This window comes from Talpa occidentalis, unplaced genomic scaffold (genome assembly GCF_014898055.3).
Source record: "Talpa occidentalis isolate TD23 unplaced genomic scaffold, MPIMG_talOcc4v2.1 talOcc4.3, whole genome shotgun sequence".
Classification (NCBI taxonomy): Eukaryota; Metazoa; Chordata; class Mammalia; order Eulipotyphla; family Talpidae; genus Talpa; species Talpa occidentalis.
This window is the reverse complement of record NW_023603184.1, coordinates 122,707,168-122,729,088: the sequence shown is the minus strand read 5'-3', so window position 1 is coordinate 122,729,088 and position 21,921 is coordinate 122,707,168. Positions and strand designations below refer to the sequence as shown.

Sequence of the window (21,921 nt, the reverse complement as noted above, 5' to 3'; positions counted from 1 at the left end):
GGGCTGGAGGCGCCGGCGGAGCGGGGGAGGCGGCCTGGCGGCCGGCGGAAGCTGCGCGCGGGTCACGCGCGGCCGCTCGGCTCCGGCGCGGTCCAGCCCCGCCGGCCCTCGGCGCGCAGGCCGGGTCCGCACCGACACTGCGCGGGAGCGGCACGGCCGCGCGCTGGAGCTGGTCCCGGACGGCGCCGTCGGCGGCCGCAGACTCTGCTCCGGGTGGACCTCGTGGGGCGGCCGGGGGAGGCCCGTGTCCCTCGCCGAGTCCCTCAGGTCGCCCTTCAGCCCACGTGGCCAGAGGCACTCCACACCCTAACCGGGCGGGGCCGCAGGGGTCCCAGGGGCCGCTGGAGCCCGGGGCACGCGCTGCCGCCTCCTCGGCGAGTCCCCTGGCGGGCCTGCAAGGGCTGGTGGTGGTGCGTGCGCCGGGGGCGAGAGATCGGACGGCTCCGTGGCAGCTGCTGCCCTCTGCGCCGGCCCTGGTGGTGCTCCCGGGACGAGGAGGCCGGTCTGGCTGGTCTGTAGCCCGAGGGAAGTAAGGGAAAGGTGATTGAAGGGCTGGGCGAGCTAGGATCGCACTCTCCCACGCCACAAAGTGGGGGACTTGTTCTGGGTCACTTTCTTACAGAAGGGAGAGAAATGCTTATCTTTTTTACTAACAAGCCTGACTGCTCCCCCAAAGCCTGGTACTGCCGCTAATTTCAGCTTTTGCTGTGAAGGTAGATTTTTCTAACACCATCTTTGTGTGATTTAGCTGTCCACAGGGAATCAAAATGTGGAATGAGAGGATGAAACTAATCCTTTCTTTTGCACTGTTAGGGGTTGCCATAAACACCATTTGTTAAAAAGCATAATTATGTTGGGAAAGTGCCTGATGAGACAATTAAGCTACATAAACACACTGAAAACAAATGAAAGCCAGAAGACGCCCACACCCCTTGTGTAAAGCAATTTTTTGTTTACATAAAAACGAGAGAGGTCTGAGCTGCTTTATTACAACAATCTTATTAATGTCTAGAAAAACCTAATGACTGTGTTTTTATGAATTTTCAATTATGAGATGATGGTCACAATATGAAAACCTGTCTACAATCCTGAGCCTGCCGTGAAACCTTTGCCTTCTAGGTTAGAATGATCAGGCCAATCAACCATCTTAGTGAGCAGGAGCCAGGGGATTAATGCATGGAGAGCCGGGATTATTTGCCCCAGAGCACAGTTTAAAAGAAAATTCTAATTGTTTCTATTCATCTGTAGCAGGTTTATTTGTCAGCAATAATTAATAGGGCAGAATACATATACAAGAGCCCAGAGCAAGTTTCGCTTAAACTCATAAGCTTCATGTGTATCTCAGAGTCAGACACCATTCACTGTAGTGTCCCCCACACAGAGAGCATTAGAATGCCCCCCCCCCAACCCCGCAACATTTGGTGAATGAATTCATGAAGGCCACATTAATTTTTAGACAGGAAATTTAAAAAAGCCCAAAATATGATGGCCTGATTTTGAAAAGGGAAATTCTTATTATATGGAGCTATTTTAATTTCTTCAGTTCATAATATCATTTACGTATTGAAAGATAATGAGTTGAAAGAGGCTTTTCTAGAAACAGGTATCAAAACAACCTCCCATACTTATATAATTCATTCATTTGAACAAAAATTTGTCACATTTTGGGGCATTATTGAGTAACATCAGAGTGTTTATCAACTTTCAGTTCAAAAGTCCTTCAATTTTAAACTGATTTAGAAACTTTGGAAATCAAAGTACAAGAGGAGCTTAGTCAAGTCCTTGTCCTTTGAAGCACCTAAATGAATCCCTCTATTCGTTTATGCCACTTCCTGTGGCATGACCCATAGAGATAACTTTCCTTTTTGCCACAAAAATAGTTTCATAAGAATGAGCATAATAAATAACCTCCCTGTTTCCTCTTTTCTTCATTTCCACACTAAGTCTGGTTTAACAAAAGGATCAGGGTTATTTGTTAAGTAGTACAGACCTTGAAAGCAAGAATAAGGAAAAACAAGGATATTCCCTTAAAAAGGAATATACTTTAATGAAAAAGTTTCACTGAAGTGACAGATCAGGCAGAATAACTTGTCAGATATTTTCTGGTGTCACTATGTTCGCATGTTCGTGTGTGCATGACCACATACATATGGTTTCCTGGTGAGTCAGCCCCAGGATTTTATCCTTTAGGTGTTCTCTAGGAACAACATAGTGAATGTTTGTATTATAACTGCTTGGTTTTCAAAAAACTGTGATTTTTTTGTGGCTAATGAACATGAAAATATGAATGAACTGTAGAGACTGAAATGAAGAATCTCTTTTCTCTTATTCTAGAAAAATCGCCATGTCTTCTTCCAGACTGGGGCTCCGTTTGGCTGCCTGTTTACTAAACATTTCAGAAGCCAGAAGAAAACACATTGTTGAGAACATAGCAAAAGCAGCTCTTGGGAAAAATGGTAGGAGCAACAGACAATTGAGACGAGCATGTAGTGTTTCGATAGTACCATAATTTTGGTGCTCTGCAGAGAGTATCTGTGGAACACACCTCTCTTCCTAGATTCCTCTCTCAACCCCCAAGTTCTTGGGCTGTTAGAGCTTCTGTGGGACTCCAGGATCTGAGCTAGATCAGCTACCCAGAGGTGCACATGTGTATGTTCTTTTGCAAATGCCTGCATATGCACTGCTCAGCAGCGGGGTTCTTCACAACGAGTGTCTGAGATACATATTGCTTAGGATTTCAGGACGTTCACAGGCTCCGGAGGAGGATATATTTACATAAAGGTTTAATGTTTCCCTTGTGGGCCATTTATTCGATCATTAATAGAATGAGCATAATTGTACGTTATGCTTTTTGTTCAGCAGGTTAAATAAAAAATAAACTTGCCAAATACCAACTACTTTTCAAAGCACTCCTGCCAGCGAAACCCATGCTATCATTATAGCTTTGTTATTTCTACTCCATTTTCTTTGTATAAAGACTCTTGGCATTGCATTTAAGTGATGTGCATGAGATCACTCAGCAATTCAAGCCTCCTTTCTCCCTGGGCCAGTATTTACTATAAGAGACACTTCTCTTTTTCTGTCTTTTTAAAAACCCTTGTTAAAATGTTCATGTGATGACACATAGTTCTAGTGTCATTTGTTTTTACTTCCACACACAAAGCACAGCGTTACTTACAGATTTAATTGTAATGCTTTGTTATTAAATCAATCACTTTTGTTGGCAACAGGTGAGCATTAGGGTCACAGCCCTGAAGCATTGGAGGAATTACATTTTGGTTTCAGATTGTCGTTTTGGGTTTGATTACTGCTTTTCAGGAGAAAGAAGTGTTTTCCCCCAGTTCATTTCTAGCAACGATGAACACATTAAGTTACTGTCTTGCAACTTGGCAGGAGCTGGAAATGTCTATGAAAATTCCTGATAATCGGTGATAAGAAAACGCCTCTGGAGTCAGTGTGCAGCTGTGCTTTTGCATTCTCTTTACAGGAAGAGCCAGCTTGGGCCCCTCCATTTCAGACACAGTGCATCTAATGGGATTGAGTTACCTGTCTCTGTGATTAAGTGAATGTGCAGAGACATTTGTGGCAACCACACACTGATGGACGCCTGGGTCTCAACTCACAGTTTTTATCAGCATATTAGTGGTAGCAGCTCAAATGGAATTATAGCTATTATACTCCATTACAAATACCAAACAATTTACTTCTGCTGAGATTCATACTGACAGCTCCTCCCGCCAGAAGGATTTTCCCCCCTATATGCTGGCTTAAGAAATTGCAAGAAAGAGTGTTTTATCCTTTCAACATTTGATTCAATTGAATCATATGAAACTGAGAATAAAAGCTTTTCAGAGATGATTTAGGATGGAAAAATCAAATCATCTCTTTTCTTCCAGGAGCTGGAGTATGTTGAAAAAATACATAAAATAGGAGGGTGTATAATCTCGTTCTCACTGCTGCTTTTATAGTTTTACAAATGCAGAGAAGGTAGCCCTGGTTAAGAAAATGAGCTGTTGTTTTACAAATATCCTAAAGGCATTTTTTTTAAGTGGAATAAAATTGTATTATCTATATTTTTTCTAATTAAGCTATGTGAAAAAAAATTGCCTAAAAGTTCTTAGGTAAAGAAACCTGAGTTATAAATTTTATACCCACACCAGGTTATACACTGGTGAGCTCTACAGATGCTCATTTGACTATGAGTGGGTGACATATGTTTATCTTTTCACATTATTAAAATTAATAGTGTAGGGCTGCTGTAGTTCGTGCATGTGACTATTTTTCCTTTCCTCTGAAAAGATTAATTGTAAAGCTGCCAGGGGACAGGGCGACAAAGGTATAATAGCATAGCTAAAGGTTTAATTACTGCCTGAAAACTTTTGTCCTTCACTTTGAATTTGCTTTTGTAGGCTTAAGGGGAACTTTTAAAGAGTCTGAACCAGGCTTGTAAACTTCAAAAATAACTTTGGGGTTATGTGTGGTTGCCATACAAGCATAGGGCAGCTTTCTCCTCCAGGTTACACATTCAAGTGAGTCACAAGCCACAGAAAGCTGGAAGTCGTTAACTTCTGAAGGCTGTTGGTGGCCTCTGAAAAGGAGAATGTGGAGTCCCAACATTTAAGACAGGTGCATCCGAGAACCCCCTGCTGTAGGCACTGGTTCCTCTATCCTACATCTTCCAGATGTGAGATTTTGATCCTGCCAGTTTGATTTCTGCATTTTGGAAGGATCCATTGTTAAGGCCTAGAAGATGAGATTGATAAGGAGCAGAATTTAGAGTGATAGGATTTGGCAATTGAAAGAATAGATCATCTTCTTAGATGGAATTAAGAAAACTTTGGCAAACACAGTAGCAAGCCTAATAGAAGGTCTTGCATGCACACCCAAGGCCAGTGTCTGAGCTATCAGTCTGGGTATAGACCAGTGCTACCCATGAATTTCATGAATAGCCAATATCAATTCAAAGATCACATCCCAGAATTTTTCTACTAAACTAGTTGTATGAGAAGTAATAAACTTGTAAGGTTTCATTGTAGAAAAAGAAGTTCTTGCATTTATGTGCTATATTTCCTTATAGGACAGAAACATCCTGAAGTATCAGTGCTCAACATATTTTCTGATCAAGACTACAACAGATCAGTCATCACAATAGCAGGCTCTATTAATGAGTTAGGTAGGTTTTCAATTTCTTTATATAGACATAGATATATATTGAGACTGGGCTTCAGATAGATCTGAATGTTCTTTAATCATTGATTTCTTGTATAAATCTTACTACTCCCTTCTCTTACATAGTCTACCTCAAAACTGCATTTCATCATTTTTCTGAAGATCTCAAGCATTTCTAATTTCCTTGTTATTAAAATGAACCTTGTCCAAGATTTAATAATATTTTTTACCACAAGATCATTCTATATCCTTTGTGGTTAAGAAAAACATCTTCAAATTTTAATCTGAGAAGTAATAGTGTTGAAGTCAGCCTTGATTTCATTGATAAATTGACATGGAATGACATGCTAAGCAATTGTGTTTTGGGAGCGGAGTCTGAAATACTGAATTGGTTCATGGGTTGAAATGAAATGGGCTTCATGTCTCATGGGACATCATAAGGTTTAGTGGGATAACTTGAATTTGAACAATCATAACTACACAAAAACCTATACTGTCTTAATATTGCTTAGTAAAGGGTTCAAAATTTTCTCAAAATAAGCTTGATTTCAACCTTGCATACTGCTTTCCTTCAAAAGATGTTTATTTGGAGACAAAGAACTGACTGATAACTCCCAGCAAACATAGGATGGATTCTCTTGAATGTTAATCATAAGATGTAAAATTTCCTTCTTTGTTGTTTATCTCTGTAACTAAAATAGTCATGCTGCACTGTTAATGAAAACTCAGAATAGTAATATAAAACTCTTAGATGTCTACAAGATGTAGATAAAATATTTAGTATAGTAATTCAATGAAAAATGTAATGACTGAACAAGGGCAAAACTAAAATAAATATGCTTTAAAAAATTTTCTGTTTGTACATTTTAATATAATTATTCATGAAACAGTCTGATATTAAGGAATCTTATTAGATTAATTTGATAACATTAAAACAAATAGAAGTAACCAATTATAAAAAAAACTAGCAAAGTTGTTTAAAACTGATAAACATTGTATAGTTCCTCCATAAGAACTAACAAAAAATGAAACTACGACAGTTGAGAGGCTAGACAAAGTGAATTATTGGATCTTTTATTTTTCTTTAGTTTGCATGTAAAAACAATATAATCTATACAGATAACAAAAGGAAAGCAACTGGTGGGACAATAAATAGCTGCCTCTTTAGGTGCGATTGAAAGTTTAATGACTTTTTTTTTTTTTTTTTTACAAATTTAAGGCAATTGTGTTCTGGCTGCCTGCGTGGAGGCCTTCCAGTCTGTTGATATGGGGGTTCAAGAGGGGATCCACCCTTGCCTGGGAGCAGTGGACCTGGTTCCCATCTACCCTCTCTGTGGTGTCGGAGTGGAAGAGTGTGGTGCTGTGGCCAGACGTAAGAGAAAGTTGGGGTCGTGTGTTATTCCTTAATGGAAACCGTTTTTACAAATCAGAACAGCTTGCGACAATATAATCACTGCTCAACTCCCTGGGAAAAGTCGACCTTGAAGAATTATATCAACAATTGGCTTTCATGGGTGGCAGTGGCACACTGTGTCTTTATGACTCGTCCTTTCACTTGCCACCCCAGGATACTTTGGAACACTGAATGTTGTAGGATGTGGCAAATCGATCATTTTGTCCCTTTAAAAATTCACCATAGAGCATGGGGAAACGGCAGTAGTTTCTAATGAGTTCCTTAGACTCTTCAGGGCAGAACGCTAGTGTGTTCTGCCCATCTGTGTCCTATTTTCTCAAGCAGAGGTAATGATGAGGTTGAAAAACCACTTAAATGTTAACTCCTACCCCCTTTTCCTCTGATTTTTTTTCTTTTATCCCTATACATGACTCTCTTTAAGATTTTCTTTAGAACTGAACTGTCACATGCTTGATTTCAGCCCCAGGGGTAAGTTTAATTTGGAAAATTCAAGCTATGTCACTTGAGGTGTTTTTGAATTAGGCAAATTGGGAGAAAAGACCTTTGGCCTGGACTGTCTAGCTGCACCACGGTTAATTACGAGATGCAGAGGCTCATAACCTTTGGGGAAAAGTTTGCTTTAGGATAATTGCATTCTTTTCTGTATGACCTCAGAAATCCCTCTATGATGTTGTTTCACTTTTATTTAATAGTGAGTTGTCTAACGTTGGGAATGTAGATCTGGTCTGCTAGCTACACTGAGTAGCTGAAATACAGGGGGTGAGACGGGTTTCCAAAGGAGCACCTCTCTGCTTGTGTTGCATTTTAACATGACCCGAGAATCTACAGATTATTTTGCAAGAAAATCTTGGCCCAAAGTCTGCTTTGCTTTTCACCCAAGAAAGAGTTAAAATTTAGCATGGGGCGAAATCCATTTCACACAAAAATGAAGAGTTCAGAATTGTCCAGACCAGAATAATGATTTTAATTGTCTTCAAAACAATTATGTTCAATTACATTAAATCTCAAATTAGCTGGTACATGAAGTTCTTCATTACATCAGGACTATTCCACCCCAGATGTTTGTCCTGCATAAGAGACAGTTGACAGTCGGAGAGTCTGGACATAGTATTTCTCCCTTCCCTTGCCCTTTTGCTTCATTGGCAGCTACTGTACCTCATGATTTAAACATGGACATTTCTAATTAAATGAGAGCTCAGCTGCATTCTTGAACTAATTTATAACATTTGATTTGAAATGTAATAGCTTCAATCTTCATCTGATTAAAAACAGTCATATACTGTACATGGTTACTATTTTGATGCTCCAACATTCAGTTTTTATTTTTATATTCCCTTTTCTACACAGCTGTTCATCTAATATCTTCCAAATTTTTTTAAGTTTTGTCTTTTTTTTGTAGCAGCCTGCTCAGGCATTCTTTTGAAACACAAGTATTCAAATTCTAGGATCTCACTGTTCTGAGAACAGTGAAGGTATGTTTTATACTAGAGTAACCCCTTCTCAGGGAAACCAACTTTAAGATGATAATTTAACTTTCTTTGGGAAGAAGGACCATAGAGAACATTCCAGTTAACGTTAATGATTGGTTGCTATTAATATGTGTGCAAAAAAATGTGAATTATGTATTTCAGAACTTCTTGATATCAGCTATAAACTTACTTGTACCTTAAGGAAGGAATTCTTTTTTTTTTTTTTTTTTTTTTAAGATTTATTTATTTATTTATACACGCACTGGGTACAGTCAGAAGCACGGGAGGGTGAGAGAATTCACCAGAGCCAGAGCAGGGAACAGAACAGGCAGACTGCTGAGGGGAGCAGCGGGCAGCAGGAGAGGTCTGTCCACCATGTGGAACCCTCGCTTGCGCTTATGGCTGGGGATCAAACCGGTGCTGCAGAGGCGCAACCCAGTGCTTAACCGCTGCGCCACCGCCACCGGGGAGGCCCAAGGAAGGGATTCTTAAAGTGGCCTCTGAAATTGGTGTTCACGGAACTTGTAAAGATGGTCAGAATTATTCGCAATTTTTAAAAAAGATTTATTTATTTATGCATACAAGAATTGGGGTACAGGCCAGAAATGTGGGGATGAGAGGATTCACCAGAGACAGAGTGGGGAGGGGAACAGGCAGATTGACTGAAATACACTGCTGAGGGGAGCAGCAGGCAAGACAGGAGAGGTCTGCTGTGCCATGTGGGTAGCTTCATGGCTGGCCAGGGATAGAACTCATGCTGCAGAGGTTGCATATAGCTTCATAGTGCTGTGCTTAACCCTTTGTGCCACCAGGGAGGCCCTTTTCACAAGTTTTAAAAGCATGTACATTTGTGTATAAATGTACAGGCATGAACTTGTACATAACTTTTATAGATAATATATATTTTAATATCTATATATTTAATATATATTTAATACATACATACACACACACACACACACACACACACACACACCCCTTTAGTATAACAACTTCTAGAATCAAGGGCACAGTGATGCAGAGGCTCAGACGAGAGCAACCTGAGTGTGACTTCACTGTCCTGGACTTCAGTGTGGCTGAGTGGGACCTAGAGGTCGGGTGGGATGGTAAAAGCATTTTGGAAGTGTTAACAAATGAACTCAAGAGGTAACTTGAGGCCAGATCATGAAAGTCTTACATATTTAGTTAAGGAGTTTCGACCTTATCTTCCTAAAGGTAGTGGGAACCATTGAAAAGTTTTAAGCAAAAAAGGACTGTGACTGACTTTAAATTTTAGAATGATCACTCTGCTGGTAGGGTGAAGAACTTATAGGATTCAGGCAATTTGGAAATGTGATGGTGACCTAAGATAATAGAGAGTGGAGAGATTGCAGAGGATCCTGGGGCTTGGGACGAAACAGTGGTATGAGAATGTCATCACTTTCAAATGATGGAAGAAGGGGACTTGGGGGGAAAGATCCTGGCTACATTTTCTACTGCTGCCATTTGACAAGTGGATATAAAATTGAGAGCTATGAGACATATAGACGTAGTCTGTGTTTAAGATTATAGCTTTAAAAATATTTTGGACTTTGATTTTCATTTTTTATAAAAATCACATTTGATTTATTTGGCTACATCTCATTTTTATCTCTTGTTTATACAATGTCATATAAATTGACATTCTGTAGAAGACTGGAAGAAAAAGTGCTGTCTAAGTAAGTTACATGACAAAAGGAATAGCTCTTACATGATCAATTTTAATTTTTTAAAATATCTTAAAATATATAACATTAATGAATTTGATAATTATAAATTATCAAAATTAATTATAATTATAAATAATTTATATTGATTATTTTGATAATTGATTTATATTGATAATTATAAATTATCAAATTATATTCAAAATAAATTATCAAAAAGATCAGGAAGCCATAATTATTCCTGATCTTTGTATGTGACCTGTCATTCCCTCTGGAAGCTTGAGCTTGTAAGGTCTTTACTTTGTTGCTAGTGTTCTGTGATAGAACTTCACATGAGTTTCTTCTTATCCATTATACTAGATACTTAGTAGGTACTTTGAATCCCTGAAATTCTTGTCCTTCAGTGCTGGACAATTTTCTTGAGTTACTTTATTGATGATTTCTTTTATTTTCTCAGTTCTTTCTATAATTCCTATTGTTTGGATTTTGGAACTCTTGCATTGTTTCTCTACATTTATTTTCTCTCTTTTGTCTATAATTTCATATTTTCCTAATACTTTCTAACAAATTTCCTCTACTTTGTATTTTAACCTTTCAGTTAGTTTTTCATTTCTTCTGTATTTAGTTTCCAAGTGCTTTTTTTTTTTTTTACTCCCTGAATGTTCCTTCTATTTTGTGATTTTAAATAACATCCTGGTCTTGTGTTGTGAATGCAATATCTATGGGTAATTTTTGACATTTCCTTCTATTTGCATGGAATCTGTTCTCCTCTTCCATCAGCTTTCATACTCCCATCCCTAGGTTGCATTTGCCTGTTTGTTTTAAAGACTTTCCTCAGACATCTGGTGATCCTTGGTTGACTCCTTAATAGACAGTAAAAAACTGAACGGATGACTTATTAGCTGTAAGGCTATATTACTAGGTCACTTCTTTGGGAAACCTCTCAGTCAGTATTTTTCTTTTCTTTTTTTTTTTTCTTTTTTAATGACTTTCCTCTTGGAGGAAAATTATTCCCAGAGAATTATCTTCTAGTCTTCAGTCTGGAGTGTAGACACAGCTGTCTATATTTTATGAGTTGAGTTGCAGAAGAGGCATGGAAGAATCTCAGCATTTAGTTTGGAAATCTTTTAATTTCTCTCTCTCCATGAACCATCCCTGCCCTCAATGATGCGGAATCTCCCCTAGCCCAGACACCTTATGTTTCACCTCACGTGTCTCCTGCTAGGCTGGGGCAGGGCAATTGCCTGTGTGTGTGGAAGGGGATGCGATCAAACTGCTGGTTAGACTTCCCCCAAGTCTTCCTGTTCTGAACATTTACTTGACTTTTCCTCCCAAAGTGAGACTGCTAGTTCTGACCTTTCCAGGGGCCTGTAGGTAAGTTAGGTTGCTTCTCTGAGATCTCTCTTGCTGCATTGGGTCTGCTGCATCACCTATTATTCTTATGGCTTCTCTCCAAGCCTTTTGTCACCTCTTCCACATCTTTTTGTTTGGGTGAGTTAAAGTTTAAAAATATCTCTTTACCACCTTTACCTGGGGAGTTTCAGAAGACATGAAAGTATACATATGGATCCACACTCCTATCTTTACTTGGAAATCCATACTTTTCTCTTCTTCATGATGATTTTGAATTATCTTAGATTCTTTAAGAATAATGAATTCATCAAATTTGAAATCAGTGGTAAATTTATAGGAACATTATTCTTTTTGCTGATTTCTAATTCAACATAGAAGATCTTTAATCTCTGGAGTTTTAATCTTTAATATTTAATCCTTATGCACTTTTATAATTTTTTTTAGACAGTTTTCTGAAAAATTACTGTGGGCCATATGTCCTATATGTTTTCCATTTCTTCTTTACTCAGTATTTTTATGTGTGGTAACTAGTGTTTCTAAAACATGGCCCTATTTTCATTTTATTTATTTATTTATTTTTTCTTGAGTAGGATTGAGTGAGGATAAAAGGGGAGGTGTCAGGGCAGAAGGTACCAAGGTAAATTCTTCCCAAAATTTGCCAGTGGAAATGGGTTTACCTAACATGTGAGCTCACAATATTCAGCTTTAAAAGTCTGAAACATAATCTAGGAATTTTTGTAAGTGATATAAACATGCTTTTTGTTTTATGTTATTATTAAAATGAAATAATGTTTATACAATGTCATATAATTTGACATTCTGTAGAAGACTGGAAGAAACAGTGCTGGCTAAGTAAGTTACATGACAAAAGGAATAGCTCTTACGTTATCAATTTTAAATTTTTTAATTTATCTTAAAATATATATATAACATTAGTGAATTTGATTAGAATTATCAGCTAGGTAGATGTTTTTTCTAGTACTTCTATGACTTGGAGGACATGTGCCATGATAGATTCACACGATGTCAACACTTGTGTGATAGTCTTGAGACCCTTTGATTACCTTATTACAGATTGTCAAAACATGGGCTGATCTGGCAAATCAGGGACAACTTTTCACTTCAAGAATTTTCTACTCTAATTCTCCAGTTGCTATGGAGATTGTCTCAAAAAACAGCCTTGGATCTGGTTGAGATTAGTCAATTTCGATGTCGGATTCTGATATATTTCCCTCCATTATCAGCATTACTCTCATTTCCATAGCATAAAAACAATGGTTGATTTTACAACTGTGCTTGTTAACTTAGTTTTAGGTTGTACCATTTTGTTTGAGAATTATCTCACACTATCATGAAATAAAAAAGCTTAAAATACAAAAAAATTCTGCTTTGGTATTAAATATTAAGTATTGTATTTAAAGTATTAAGTAGAAAGTATTAAGACTGATTTCTGGTTCTGTTAGTGCATTTTAATTATGAAGAAGCATTACCAAGTTGTTCATAAATGCATGCTGTACAGACTTAATCAGTACAACAGTTTCGTTACTGTTGTAAAACAGATGATAATGAGGAAGGTAAAGGTCAAATGAGAGAACTGGGAAAAACTTACTCTTCCATCACCAGCAGTTATAAATGAATCCAGTCATACTTGGAAAAGCTACACACTTTCTCTCACTTCGGCTCGGCATCAACCTGAAATTCAAGTAAATTAACACTCCACAGGGTCACTCTTGACCAGTTTGGGGACATGAACACTCATCTTTTATCTCTTAGATGGACATTCCAGCAAGATAAAGCAGCCCTAGCTGCTCATAGGGATGACCAACTTGATAACACTCTTGTGTTGATTGGCTTTTCCTCCTTCCATGTTTCACTCTTGGTGAAGAATTGAAAATATTGACAATAAATGTACTATAAGAATTTTCTAATTGGAATGTGTACGTGCACGAGATCTTCGCTGCCTGACTGTATACTTGTAAATTCTTTCCTAGTCTGATATCACTTGTAAAATTTTGAGTTGACTGGGATTCCACCTCTTCATCTAGGGAAAGAGTCTCCCAACTCAGAATTAAGACTTGGGTCATTTCCCCTGAAATGTTAGCATTAGCCCTTTACTACATAGGCAGTCCTGCGGGACCTCAAAATTTAGGGACTCTAGTTTTCTGTTTTTCAAAAAATCTATCAGTACCTAGAAATGGATTTTTTTTTTTTTTGTGATTGCTGATGTTGTTTCAGAAAATTTAGACCTTATAGGGGATTTATAGCAGATGATTGATATTATATTAACTTTTTAAACCTAGAATCCAGATCTTGGTGATGCTTTCCTGAATTTCTTTTCCTTTTTCATTGCTCCTAGCACTTATAATGACTTCCAGGGTCAAGACCGCTAGTATTAAAACATTCTGAAGAAATGACATTGTGGTGCATTTATAGGTCTGTGAGATTCAGTGCATCAGCTTAAGTCTCTCACAGCCTCTTGCACACATCATCCCATCTACCTTTTCTCCATTGATCAAATGAGGGTGTGATTGATTCTCAGGAGCCCCAGAGCATGTGATAATAGTTGTCATGACAATATAAAGTTATATTATAACAATCATAACATCATTGTTAATTTAATTGTGATTATTGAAATTGCTTATAAGAAATGATTTATTATCTAATTTTAATTAATCAAAAATATATAGTAAGATGACATCTCAATATAATAATTATGCATTTCTTTCCCTTGTAACTGTGTGTGATTGTCTCCTGGACAGTCACCTTGGCTACTGCTACCTAGAGGGGTTATAGAATAGTTATAATGAGATTTAGGAATTAACAGATATACTGAAAATTGAGGACTAAGAGTGGCATTTAAGAGGAGGGCATTATAATAGGCTTTACCAATTTTTGGATCAATTTAACAGTAAAGAAAAGCAGATAAAAAATGAAAATACTAACTTTATTATTGATAATATTAATGATCTGGTTTATTGAACTGAAGAAACAGACTCATCCAGAGCCTGTCACAGGCAGCACTAGACAGCACAGGCCTGGCCCTGGAAAGTTTCATGGCAAGGAGAAGTGGGCCAGAATGCATGTTTCCTGCTGAAATCTAGCTCTTAAGAAGGAAGAGGGAAGAAGGGATAGGTCAGTGCTTACCCCTTTCTCCCAAATTTACCATCCGAAATGAATGTTGGGAGGGAGGAAGGCCAATGTATTAATTTCCTAGGTCTGGCATTTTGGGGAACACTAGTTGGGTGGAAGAGCCAGGTTGACTGTTGCTATGGGAAATGGGCTTCATATGAAGACCATTTATACACTGTTGATATCTTGGTTAATGGAAAGATTCCTGGCCCTCCCCAGGCTTTGCCCTATCCTTTCTGAACTATTCTTTGGGACAGCCCCAGCTTCTCAAAATTCCTCCTGAAAGAAAATGAGAGGCCCTTATCAAAGGGGAGCACTCTATGGAAGTGACAGGCCTAGTTCCATCCCTACATATCCATTACATATCTATGTATGTATGCCCATGAATTTCAGATCAGCATGAACTAAACAGTGATATCACATTGAGTGCTCCACAGGGAAGCCAATGGTAAGTGGGTGTAAATAAGAATTTTGGAGTTGAATAAACCTGAGTTAAATCCCAGATCTGCTACTTATTTGCCAAGTGATTTTAGGAAAAATTTTTAGTCTCTGCTATAGTCTTTTTGGTTTTATATCTATAAAGTGGGGAATAATATGATCTTGTAAGAATGTTTATGAGAAAATAAAGCCTATAGGTAAAGTCCCTGGTGCTTTGTCTTCCACTAGTAAGTAGCTATCACTAATGTTACTGATTCTCTGTGGCCTTATGGAAAAGGGTGCTGACAGTTGGGGCCCAGGCTATTCCTTCCTAAACTGTAAAGAGAATGGATCCTTTTTGACAGTTTCATGTTATCAAAATTCCAAATATGGTGCCTTTTGAGAAGGCGATTCCATGACAAGGTATTTGAAAACCACATTGAGCAAGGTATCTCTGAAGTGCTTTTAGCTCTAAAATTCTAACTTCTAAAGCAGACAGCTCCTTCTTTATCTCTTCTTCATTTGCAAAATGTTATTCAGTACCTATTTCAGAGAAATACTATGTAGATAAATGAAGAGAATTGTGAACATGCAAAAAGTATTAGAGTGACAGTGATGTTTCCATTTGCTATGGTAAATACCTTTGTGACTTTCAGAAGTGTAACAGAGTAACTTCCTCTAAAAGCTGAAACCATGAAATTGGTACCTGAAACAATTAGAGAGCAAGCACCAAAGGACAGACTAAAACAAGTTACTGATTAGACTGTGAGTTAAATATGTTAGGTCACTCAGGAAAGAGTCATTCTTGGAATAACCCCTATCATGTCTGCACAAAGTATTAATTATGTCAGCATATGCTCTATAAAGGCATAACACACTCTTTGTATATATGTCTCCATGAGACCATGTTATATACTGGGAAATAACAAGATTCTTGGATTCTCAGGTATGAAGATATATATATATATATATATATATATATATATATATATATATAAATTGCCCCAAACTTCTAATATATCATACATTTTCATGGATACCTATATCTCCATGGATATATGGTATATTTAGAGTTTGGGGGAATATAATTCTTATGATTACAGTAAAGAAAGAGGCTAGGTGAACTTTTTCTTTCTATAAGTGGAAAACACCCAGAAACATTAAGAAACTTACTCATTGTTTCCCATGAAGACAGTAACATAACAAAAGATTCTCACAATTATTTATTGAACCTTGCCTAGAATGTTTTATCTTTTTCAAAATTGCAAACATTATAGGTAAGCTGCCATTCACCTCTGACCACTCTTTCCCATTCCTAATTCCTTGAACCAACCCTTTGATAAATTCTGTATGAGTTTAGTATACTCCTACTCAATCCAGAATTTTCTCTGGACTTTTATTTTTATGTATGTATATGTTGTTATTAATCAACGTAGAATTTCTTATATGTGTTTGTTATATGCATGCTATCATACTATAACTTTTTCATTTAGTAAAATAAATACTTGGAAATCTGGCCGTGGTATTATACATAGTTCTAGCTCATTCCTTTTAACTACTGTATAGTTTTCATAGTATGAATATATCACATTTTACCTATTCCCCCACTTGCAGACATTAAAATTGTTTCTCATTTTCCTTACTATAAAAAAATGCAACAATAAACATTCTTGAATAGTCTCTTATGCAGAAATGCAGGGATTTCACAAAAAGAAAAGAATCACTAGGTACAAAAAATATTTTTTATAGATTTTTTTGAAAAATAAATGCTTATCTTGTAATACATAATGAGTTTTTTCTTTGCATTTTAGTTTTTACCTCCATGCCAATTATAAATTGACAACTCAGAGATGCAAGTAAAATTACTTTCTTAGCAAGGCCTGTTCATTTTGAATCATAGATGCTGTTGATGCAAATGAAACCTGACTGAGTAAACAGTAGCATTCAGTGACGTGCAGTAGAGTTTTATTTTCCTCTTCAAATTGTCTTCTGCTATCTCAAGAAAGAACAGGCAACAGAATGTGTCAGTAGAAATGCAATTTAGGAATTGCACTTGATCTTGTTTTTTCAACCTAATATTTCTGTTCTTTCATCATAAAGATCAGCTGCATTTTATATTTTCCTGTCCCTTAGAATAACAGCTAGTTCTAGTCAGCATGTTTAATGTACTTCTCAATGATGTTCTAGCACAATAAATTTTCGTATCTCGTGCATGTGTACATATGGTAAAAATTTCTCCAAGTTCTAGCCATGTGGGGGAGGAATATTGCGGTTGCTTTGTTAATGCAGTGTTTGTGTTGGAGCGGTTAGGGCCTGCGCTTTAACTCTCAGCGCTGGGCGTAATGAGATGGCTTTGATGGTGGTGTAAGAGTCTAGTGGGATGGTCACAGCTTCACACTTCAAAGCCGAGCATATGGGGTGAATACTGGGTAGCTTTGTGCTCTTTGGGGGTGGTTGGGAGACAATTTTTAACAGCTCTGTTTAATGAAGACATTGGAAAAGAAATGCTCTATCTTTAAAATAATTTTGAATTGCAAAGAGAGAAATTTCCACCACCCCCCTCCCATAGACTAAACTAAGAATAATTTTTCCTAGTCTGCACTTAATTAGAAGCAGTGCAACATCACACTGCTACTACACTGTATTTTCAAATGTCGTTCTTTTTCAAAGTACTGAAACGACTAATCGGCCAGTTTTATTTTAGGTATGTGTATGAATTTAGGCAAAAACTTTTAGGGCTATCTGTTTTACCATCTGAGAGTTTTTTATGGCTTCTGGTAGAAAATCTTTTTTTTCTCCTCATTAAAAAAATTACATAAATAAAAAATCAACTAAACAAAAAACTTGGCTATATTAAGAGAGCTATACTAAACCTAGAGGATGCTTATAAGATTTTAAGTCTAGCACCCAGTTTAATTTTTAGATTCTGTGCTTCCCCCCCCCACCCTGCCTTTACTTGTTATTGCATGAGGTGATAGGGGTTGGAAAATACTGTTTCTGAGTGATAAGAAAAGATTTTGATGTTTTGAAAAGTTATACTTTTAAAAGTATCATTAGCATTCTGGTTTTAAAATAATAAGTCCCACATTCATGCAGTAGGTCAGAGGAAAGCAAATTTATCTATTTCTAGCAGAAAGGGAGTGACAGACTTGAAGTTTTTCCCTAGTTGTACATTTTGACTGCTAGCAAAAATGTGACAAAACCAAGCACATTAGTTATATTCCTGAAGCTGCTGAAATGCAATTCTGTTTAATAGTTAAATTTCAACTCCATTTGTATCAGTAGTCCTAAATTGCTCCGAAAGAAAGCAGGAGGAAAAAGAATAATATTAAATATCACTGTAAACATAAAAAGGATGTTAGTAGAAGGGCAACATTTACATTTAATTAAGAAGATTTTTAGATACGGTCTTAAATAATGTATATCCTCAATAAAACGCTACATTTCAGTCACAGTTATGTGTGTGATAGGCTCAGGAAAAAATAATTATGTTAAGAATATGAAGCTCACACTTCCCACTGCACAGAAATACTTTTCATTGCTTTGACCCTTCCTTTGCAGAGAGGAACAGCCAAACTCATTGATGTCTCTAAAGTTAAGCCTGAAAGTGATAAATACACAGGTATAAAAATGACTAACGATAATATTTGAGTAGGTAAGGTTAAAATCTATTTTTAAAATACTGTCATTAATTCAACATTTTTAGACTATGACCAATGAAAATGGAAGGATCAGAACTATTAATAATAGTGAGAAAAACTTGTCAAACATGGAAGAGAAGATAAAAATATATTCACCTTGTAACCAGAGCAATTTAGGAAGCTGTGGAGTTTTGTTTTGCCTCTTTTGCCTGACAGCATGATGATGTCATACTGTTCAGCACAAGGAGATTCAGATGTGTGTCTTGTCAAATACCAACTGGTTCAGGCAGCCCATAGGTACTGGCTTTGACAGCTGCATGTTGAACTATCATTCTGAGGACAGCTCATAAAACATGATGACAATGGGGGAAAATCCATTCAGGGCTTCTCAGTAGGGTTACAGTCTGCTCCCACTGTTGTTAAACCCAGTTCTCAATTGGTTAGCCTGGTCAGCCGTTCCTCTCACTTGTAGGTTTGGAACGGACACCGCAATTTCAGGTTTGCATTGGCTAGCATGTGCAAAGTGGTTAGGAACCAAATTCAGATCATTCAGCTTAATGAACATGGATTGTTCAGGGAGTTTGAAACCTAGGTGGAGAAACAAATGTCCACGATTAACTCTGTAATACAAATAGATCAGATTTGATGTTATCACCATTAAAAGCTATAGAGTACATGAACGCAGGAGAGGGAGAAGTGAATTTCAGTGGAAGTAGAGCACAATTATAAATCAGGGATTAGTTCAGATGTTCTGGTGTCTTGGGTGTCATTGAAAATACTAAAAATCTCTGCTCTGAAAAGGCTTGATTTCATAGCAGAGACACCAGCGGCTTTACAGGAAATGCACACAGAACCATTGCTTTAAATTATAATGCTGTTTTACCTAAAAACTGAGACTTGGTTTCCCACGTGTTTGAACTTAATATTCAGAATTTTTAAAAATTAACTTACCTGGCCTCCCTGGTGGCGCAAAAGGTTAAGCACCGCACTATGAAGCAATCCGCAACCTCTGCAGCAGTTCTATCCCTGGCCCACCAGGGAGAAACCACATGGTGCAGCAGACCTCTCCTGTCTTGCCCGCTGCTCCCCTCAGCAGTGTATTTCAGTCAGTCTGCCTGTTCTGCTCCCCATTCTGTCTCTGGTGAATCCTCTCACCCCCCCAAATCTCTGGCCTGTACCCCAACTCTTCTATACATAAATAAATAAACCTTTAAAAAATTAACTTACTTATTTTCTTACATTGTTAATTTTTGAACTTTTTTTTTTTTATTTTTCCCCTCAGATGTTATCCCTGTAGTTCTCCCACCACCATAGCACCCATGGCCCTTCTCCCCTGTCCCTTACGTTTTTCTCTCCCCTGTTTTGACCCCTTCCCCTCTCCTGCTGTATGCTTTGGATCTATGGTCTGCTCGCAAGTTGTCTTTTCTAACCCTTTGTTCAGTTTCTCTGTATTCCACATGTAAGTGAAACCATCCAATATTTATCTTTTTCCTTCTGACTTATTTTGCTTAGCATAATCCCTTCCAGCTCCATCCATGTTGCCACAAAGGGCATGACTTTATCTGTTTTGATTGCTGAGTAGTATTCCACTATGTGTATATATCATGTCTTCTTGATCCGTTCATCTGTTTTGGGACATTTAGATTGCTTCCATATCTTAGTTATTATAAATAGTGCAGTAACAAAGATAGGCGTGCAGGTTTCCTTGCGAATTAGTGTTTTTGTGTTCTTTTGGTAGATTCCTAGGTATGGAATCGCTGGATCACATGGTAGATCCATTTTCAGTATTGTGAGGAACTTACTTACATTTTTCCATAGTGGCTGGACCACTTTACATTGCCACCAGCATTGTAAGAAGGTTCCTCTTGGGCCTCCCCTGTGGCGCAGCGGTTGAGCGCTGGGTTGCAAAGCTGGCCGCAGCCTCTGCGGCGCCGGTTCGATCCCCGGCTGCTCCCCGGCCACCAGAGGAGGGTCCCGCATGGCGCGCAGACCTCTCTTGCAGCGCCCGCTGCTCCCCTCAGCAGTGTACTTCGGTCCTTCTGCCTGCTCTGCTCCCCACTATGGCTCTGGTGAATTCTCTCACCCTCCCGCGCTTCTGACTGTACCCAGTGCTTGTATAAATAAACAAATAAACAAACAAACAAATAAATAAATAACTCTTAAAAAAAAAAAAAAAAAAAAAAGAAGGTTCCTCTTACAACCACTTCCTCACTAGCGTTTGTTGTTTTAGTTTTTTAATATGGGCCATTTTCTCAGGTGTGAGGTGGTATCTCATTGTGGTTTTGTTTTGCATTTTCCTGATAATAAGTGATGTTCAACATTTTTCCATGTGCCTGTTTCCATATGCATTTTTTCTTTGGACAAGTATCTTTTTAACTCTGCTGCCCATTTTTTTGATTAGGTCGTTTGCTTTGTTTTTGCTGAGTTGTATAAGCACTTTGTAGATCTTTGATACCAGAATTTTTGTCTTCCTTAAAAGGCCTATGTTTGTTTACATGATGTTTGCATTTGAAATTATATGGAATTACTTTTTACATAGATGGATGGTAAAAATAAAATGATAAAATTAAAACTAGCTCTTTTGAATATGCAATTTGTATCACAAATAGTTTGCTAGTAATTATTCGTATGACTTAATTTGAGACATTTCTTTGAAATGTAGGGAATCTAAATTTACTTTTCAGCATAATTACCAATACCTACTTGCCATGGGCCCTTGGGTTACAGTCTTTGGAAACATAAATGTTATTTCCTGGAGGATGAAAAGTATAGTATACTAAATATATCTATTTACTAAGTATATCTATTACTAAATATATTTTGACTTTGGTTGTTTGAGAACAGTGAACTATTTCAGTTTCTTGCCTCATTGGAGAAAAAAAGTAACTGATTCCTCCCAACATGAATTTGTGTAGAAGAGATACTGAAAGGGAACATTATTAAAATATTTCTAGTAAGTAGAGACATCCCAGTCCTTAAATTTAGAAAGTTCAGGATTTTCACAATTTAGAATGGTGGTATAGGCATTGCTTTACTTAGTTTAGCTAACCTTAATCTCTCTAGCTATTTTATGAGGTAGCTTCTTCATTCTTTTCTTCTCCTTTTCTTTCTTTTTCCTTTAGTTTTATTGAAGTACTGTAAAGCAAATTCCGAAGATGGTGTTGTTTCACCCCTACATATTTATCTGTAAATGGTGTAACATTTTCTTGCAAAACCACAATGCCATTACTACACTCAACAAAGTGACAATTTTTTGATGCCATCTAATACCCAATGTAGAGAATCTGGGCAAATGTCTTTATGTGATAGGTCTGTTTAAGTCTGGATCAACATATAGTTCAGACATCACTATGATTGTTATATCTCTGTCTCTTTCCATCTAGACGAGTCCCTCTCCCTACCCTCCATTTCCTGTCATTTGCTGGTTACAGAAACTGGGTCAGTTGTCCATTGAATTTCTACATTCTGGGTCTGTCTGTTTTCTCCCTGTGGTGTCATTTAATTTGTATCTTTATCTTTCACATTTCCTACAAACTTTAAATAAGCTCTAGAGTCTTGAGTGATTTGAAATTCAATTTTTCTTGGCAAAAATTCTTTAAAGGTGGACCCTAAACTTCACACTGTGTCATATCAGGAGGTCACAG

General features: G+C 37.6%; 1 protein-coding gene across 12 annotated transcripts in view; it reads left to right on the top strand.

The window, feature by feature from the left end:
• The window catches only part of FTCDNL1 (formiminotransferase cyclodeaminase N-terminal like), an 84,815-nt gene that overhangs the window by 42,618 nt on the left and 20,276 nt on the right, over nucleotides 1–21,921 (top strand). For 11 of the 12 annotated variants that reach the window (XM_054699975.1, XM_037523781.2, XM_037523782.2 and 8 more), the window contains 3 exons: nucleotides 2,335–2,456; nucleotides 5,078–5,173; nucleotides 6,389–6,541. In XM_054699975.1, coding sequence (XP_054555950.1) covers nucleotides 2,335–2,456; nucleotides 5,078–5,173; nucleotides 6,389–6,541 — 371 coding nt within the window. Of the gene's footprint in view, nucleotides 1–514; nucleotides 541–2,334; nucleotides 2,457–5,077; nucleotides 5,174–6,388; nucleotides 6,542–21,921 lie in introns of those variants that run through there. The other variant, XM_037523789.2, reaches the window with a different exon arrangement.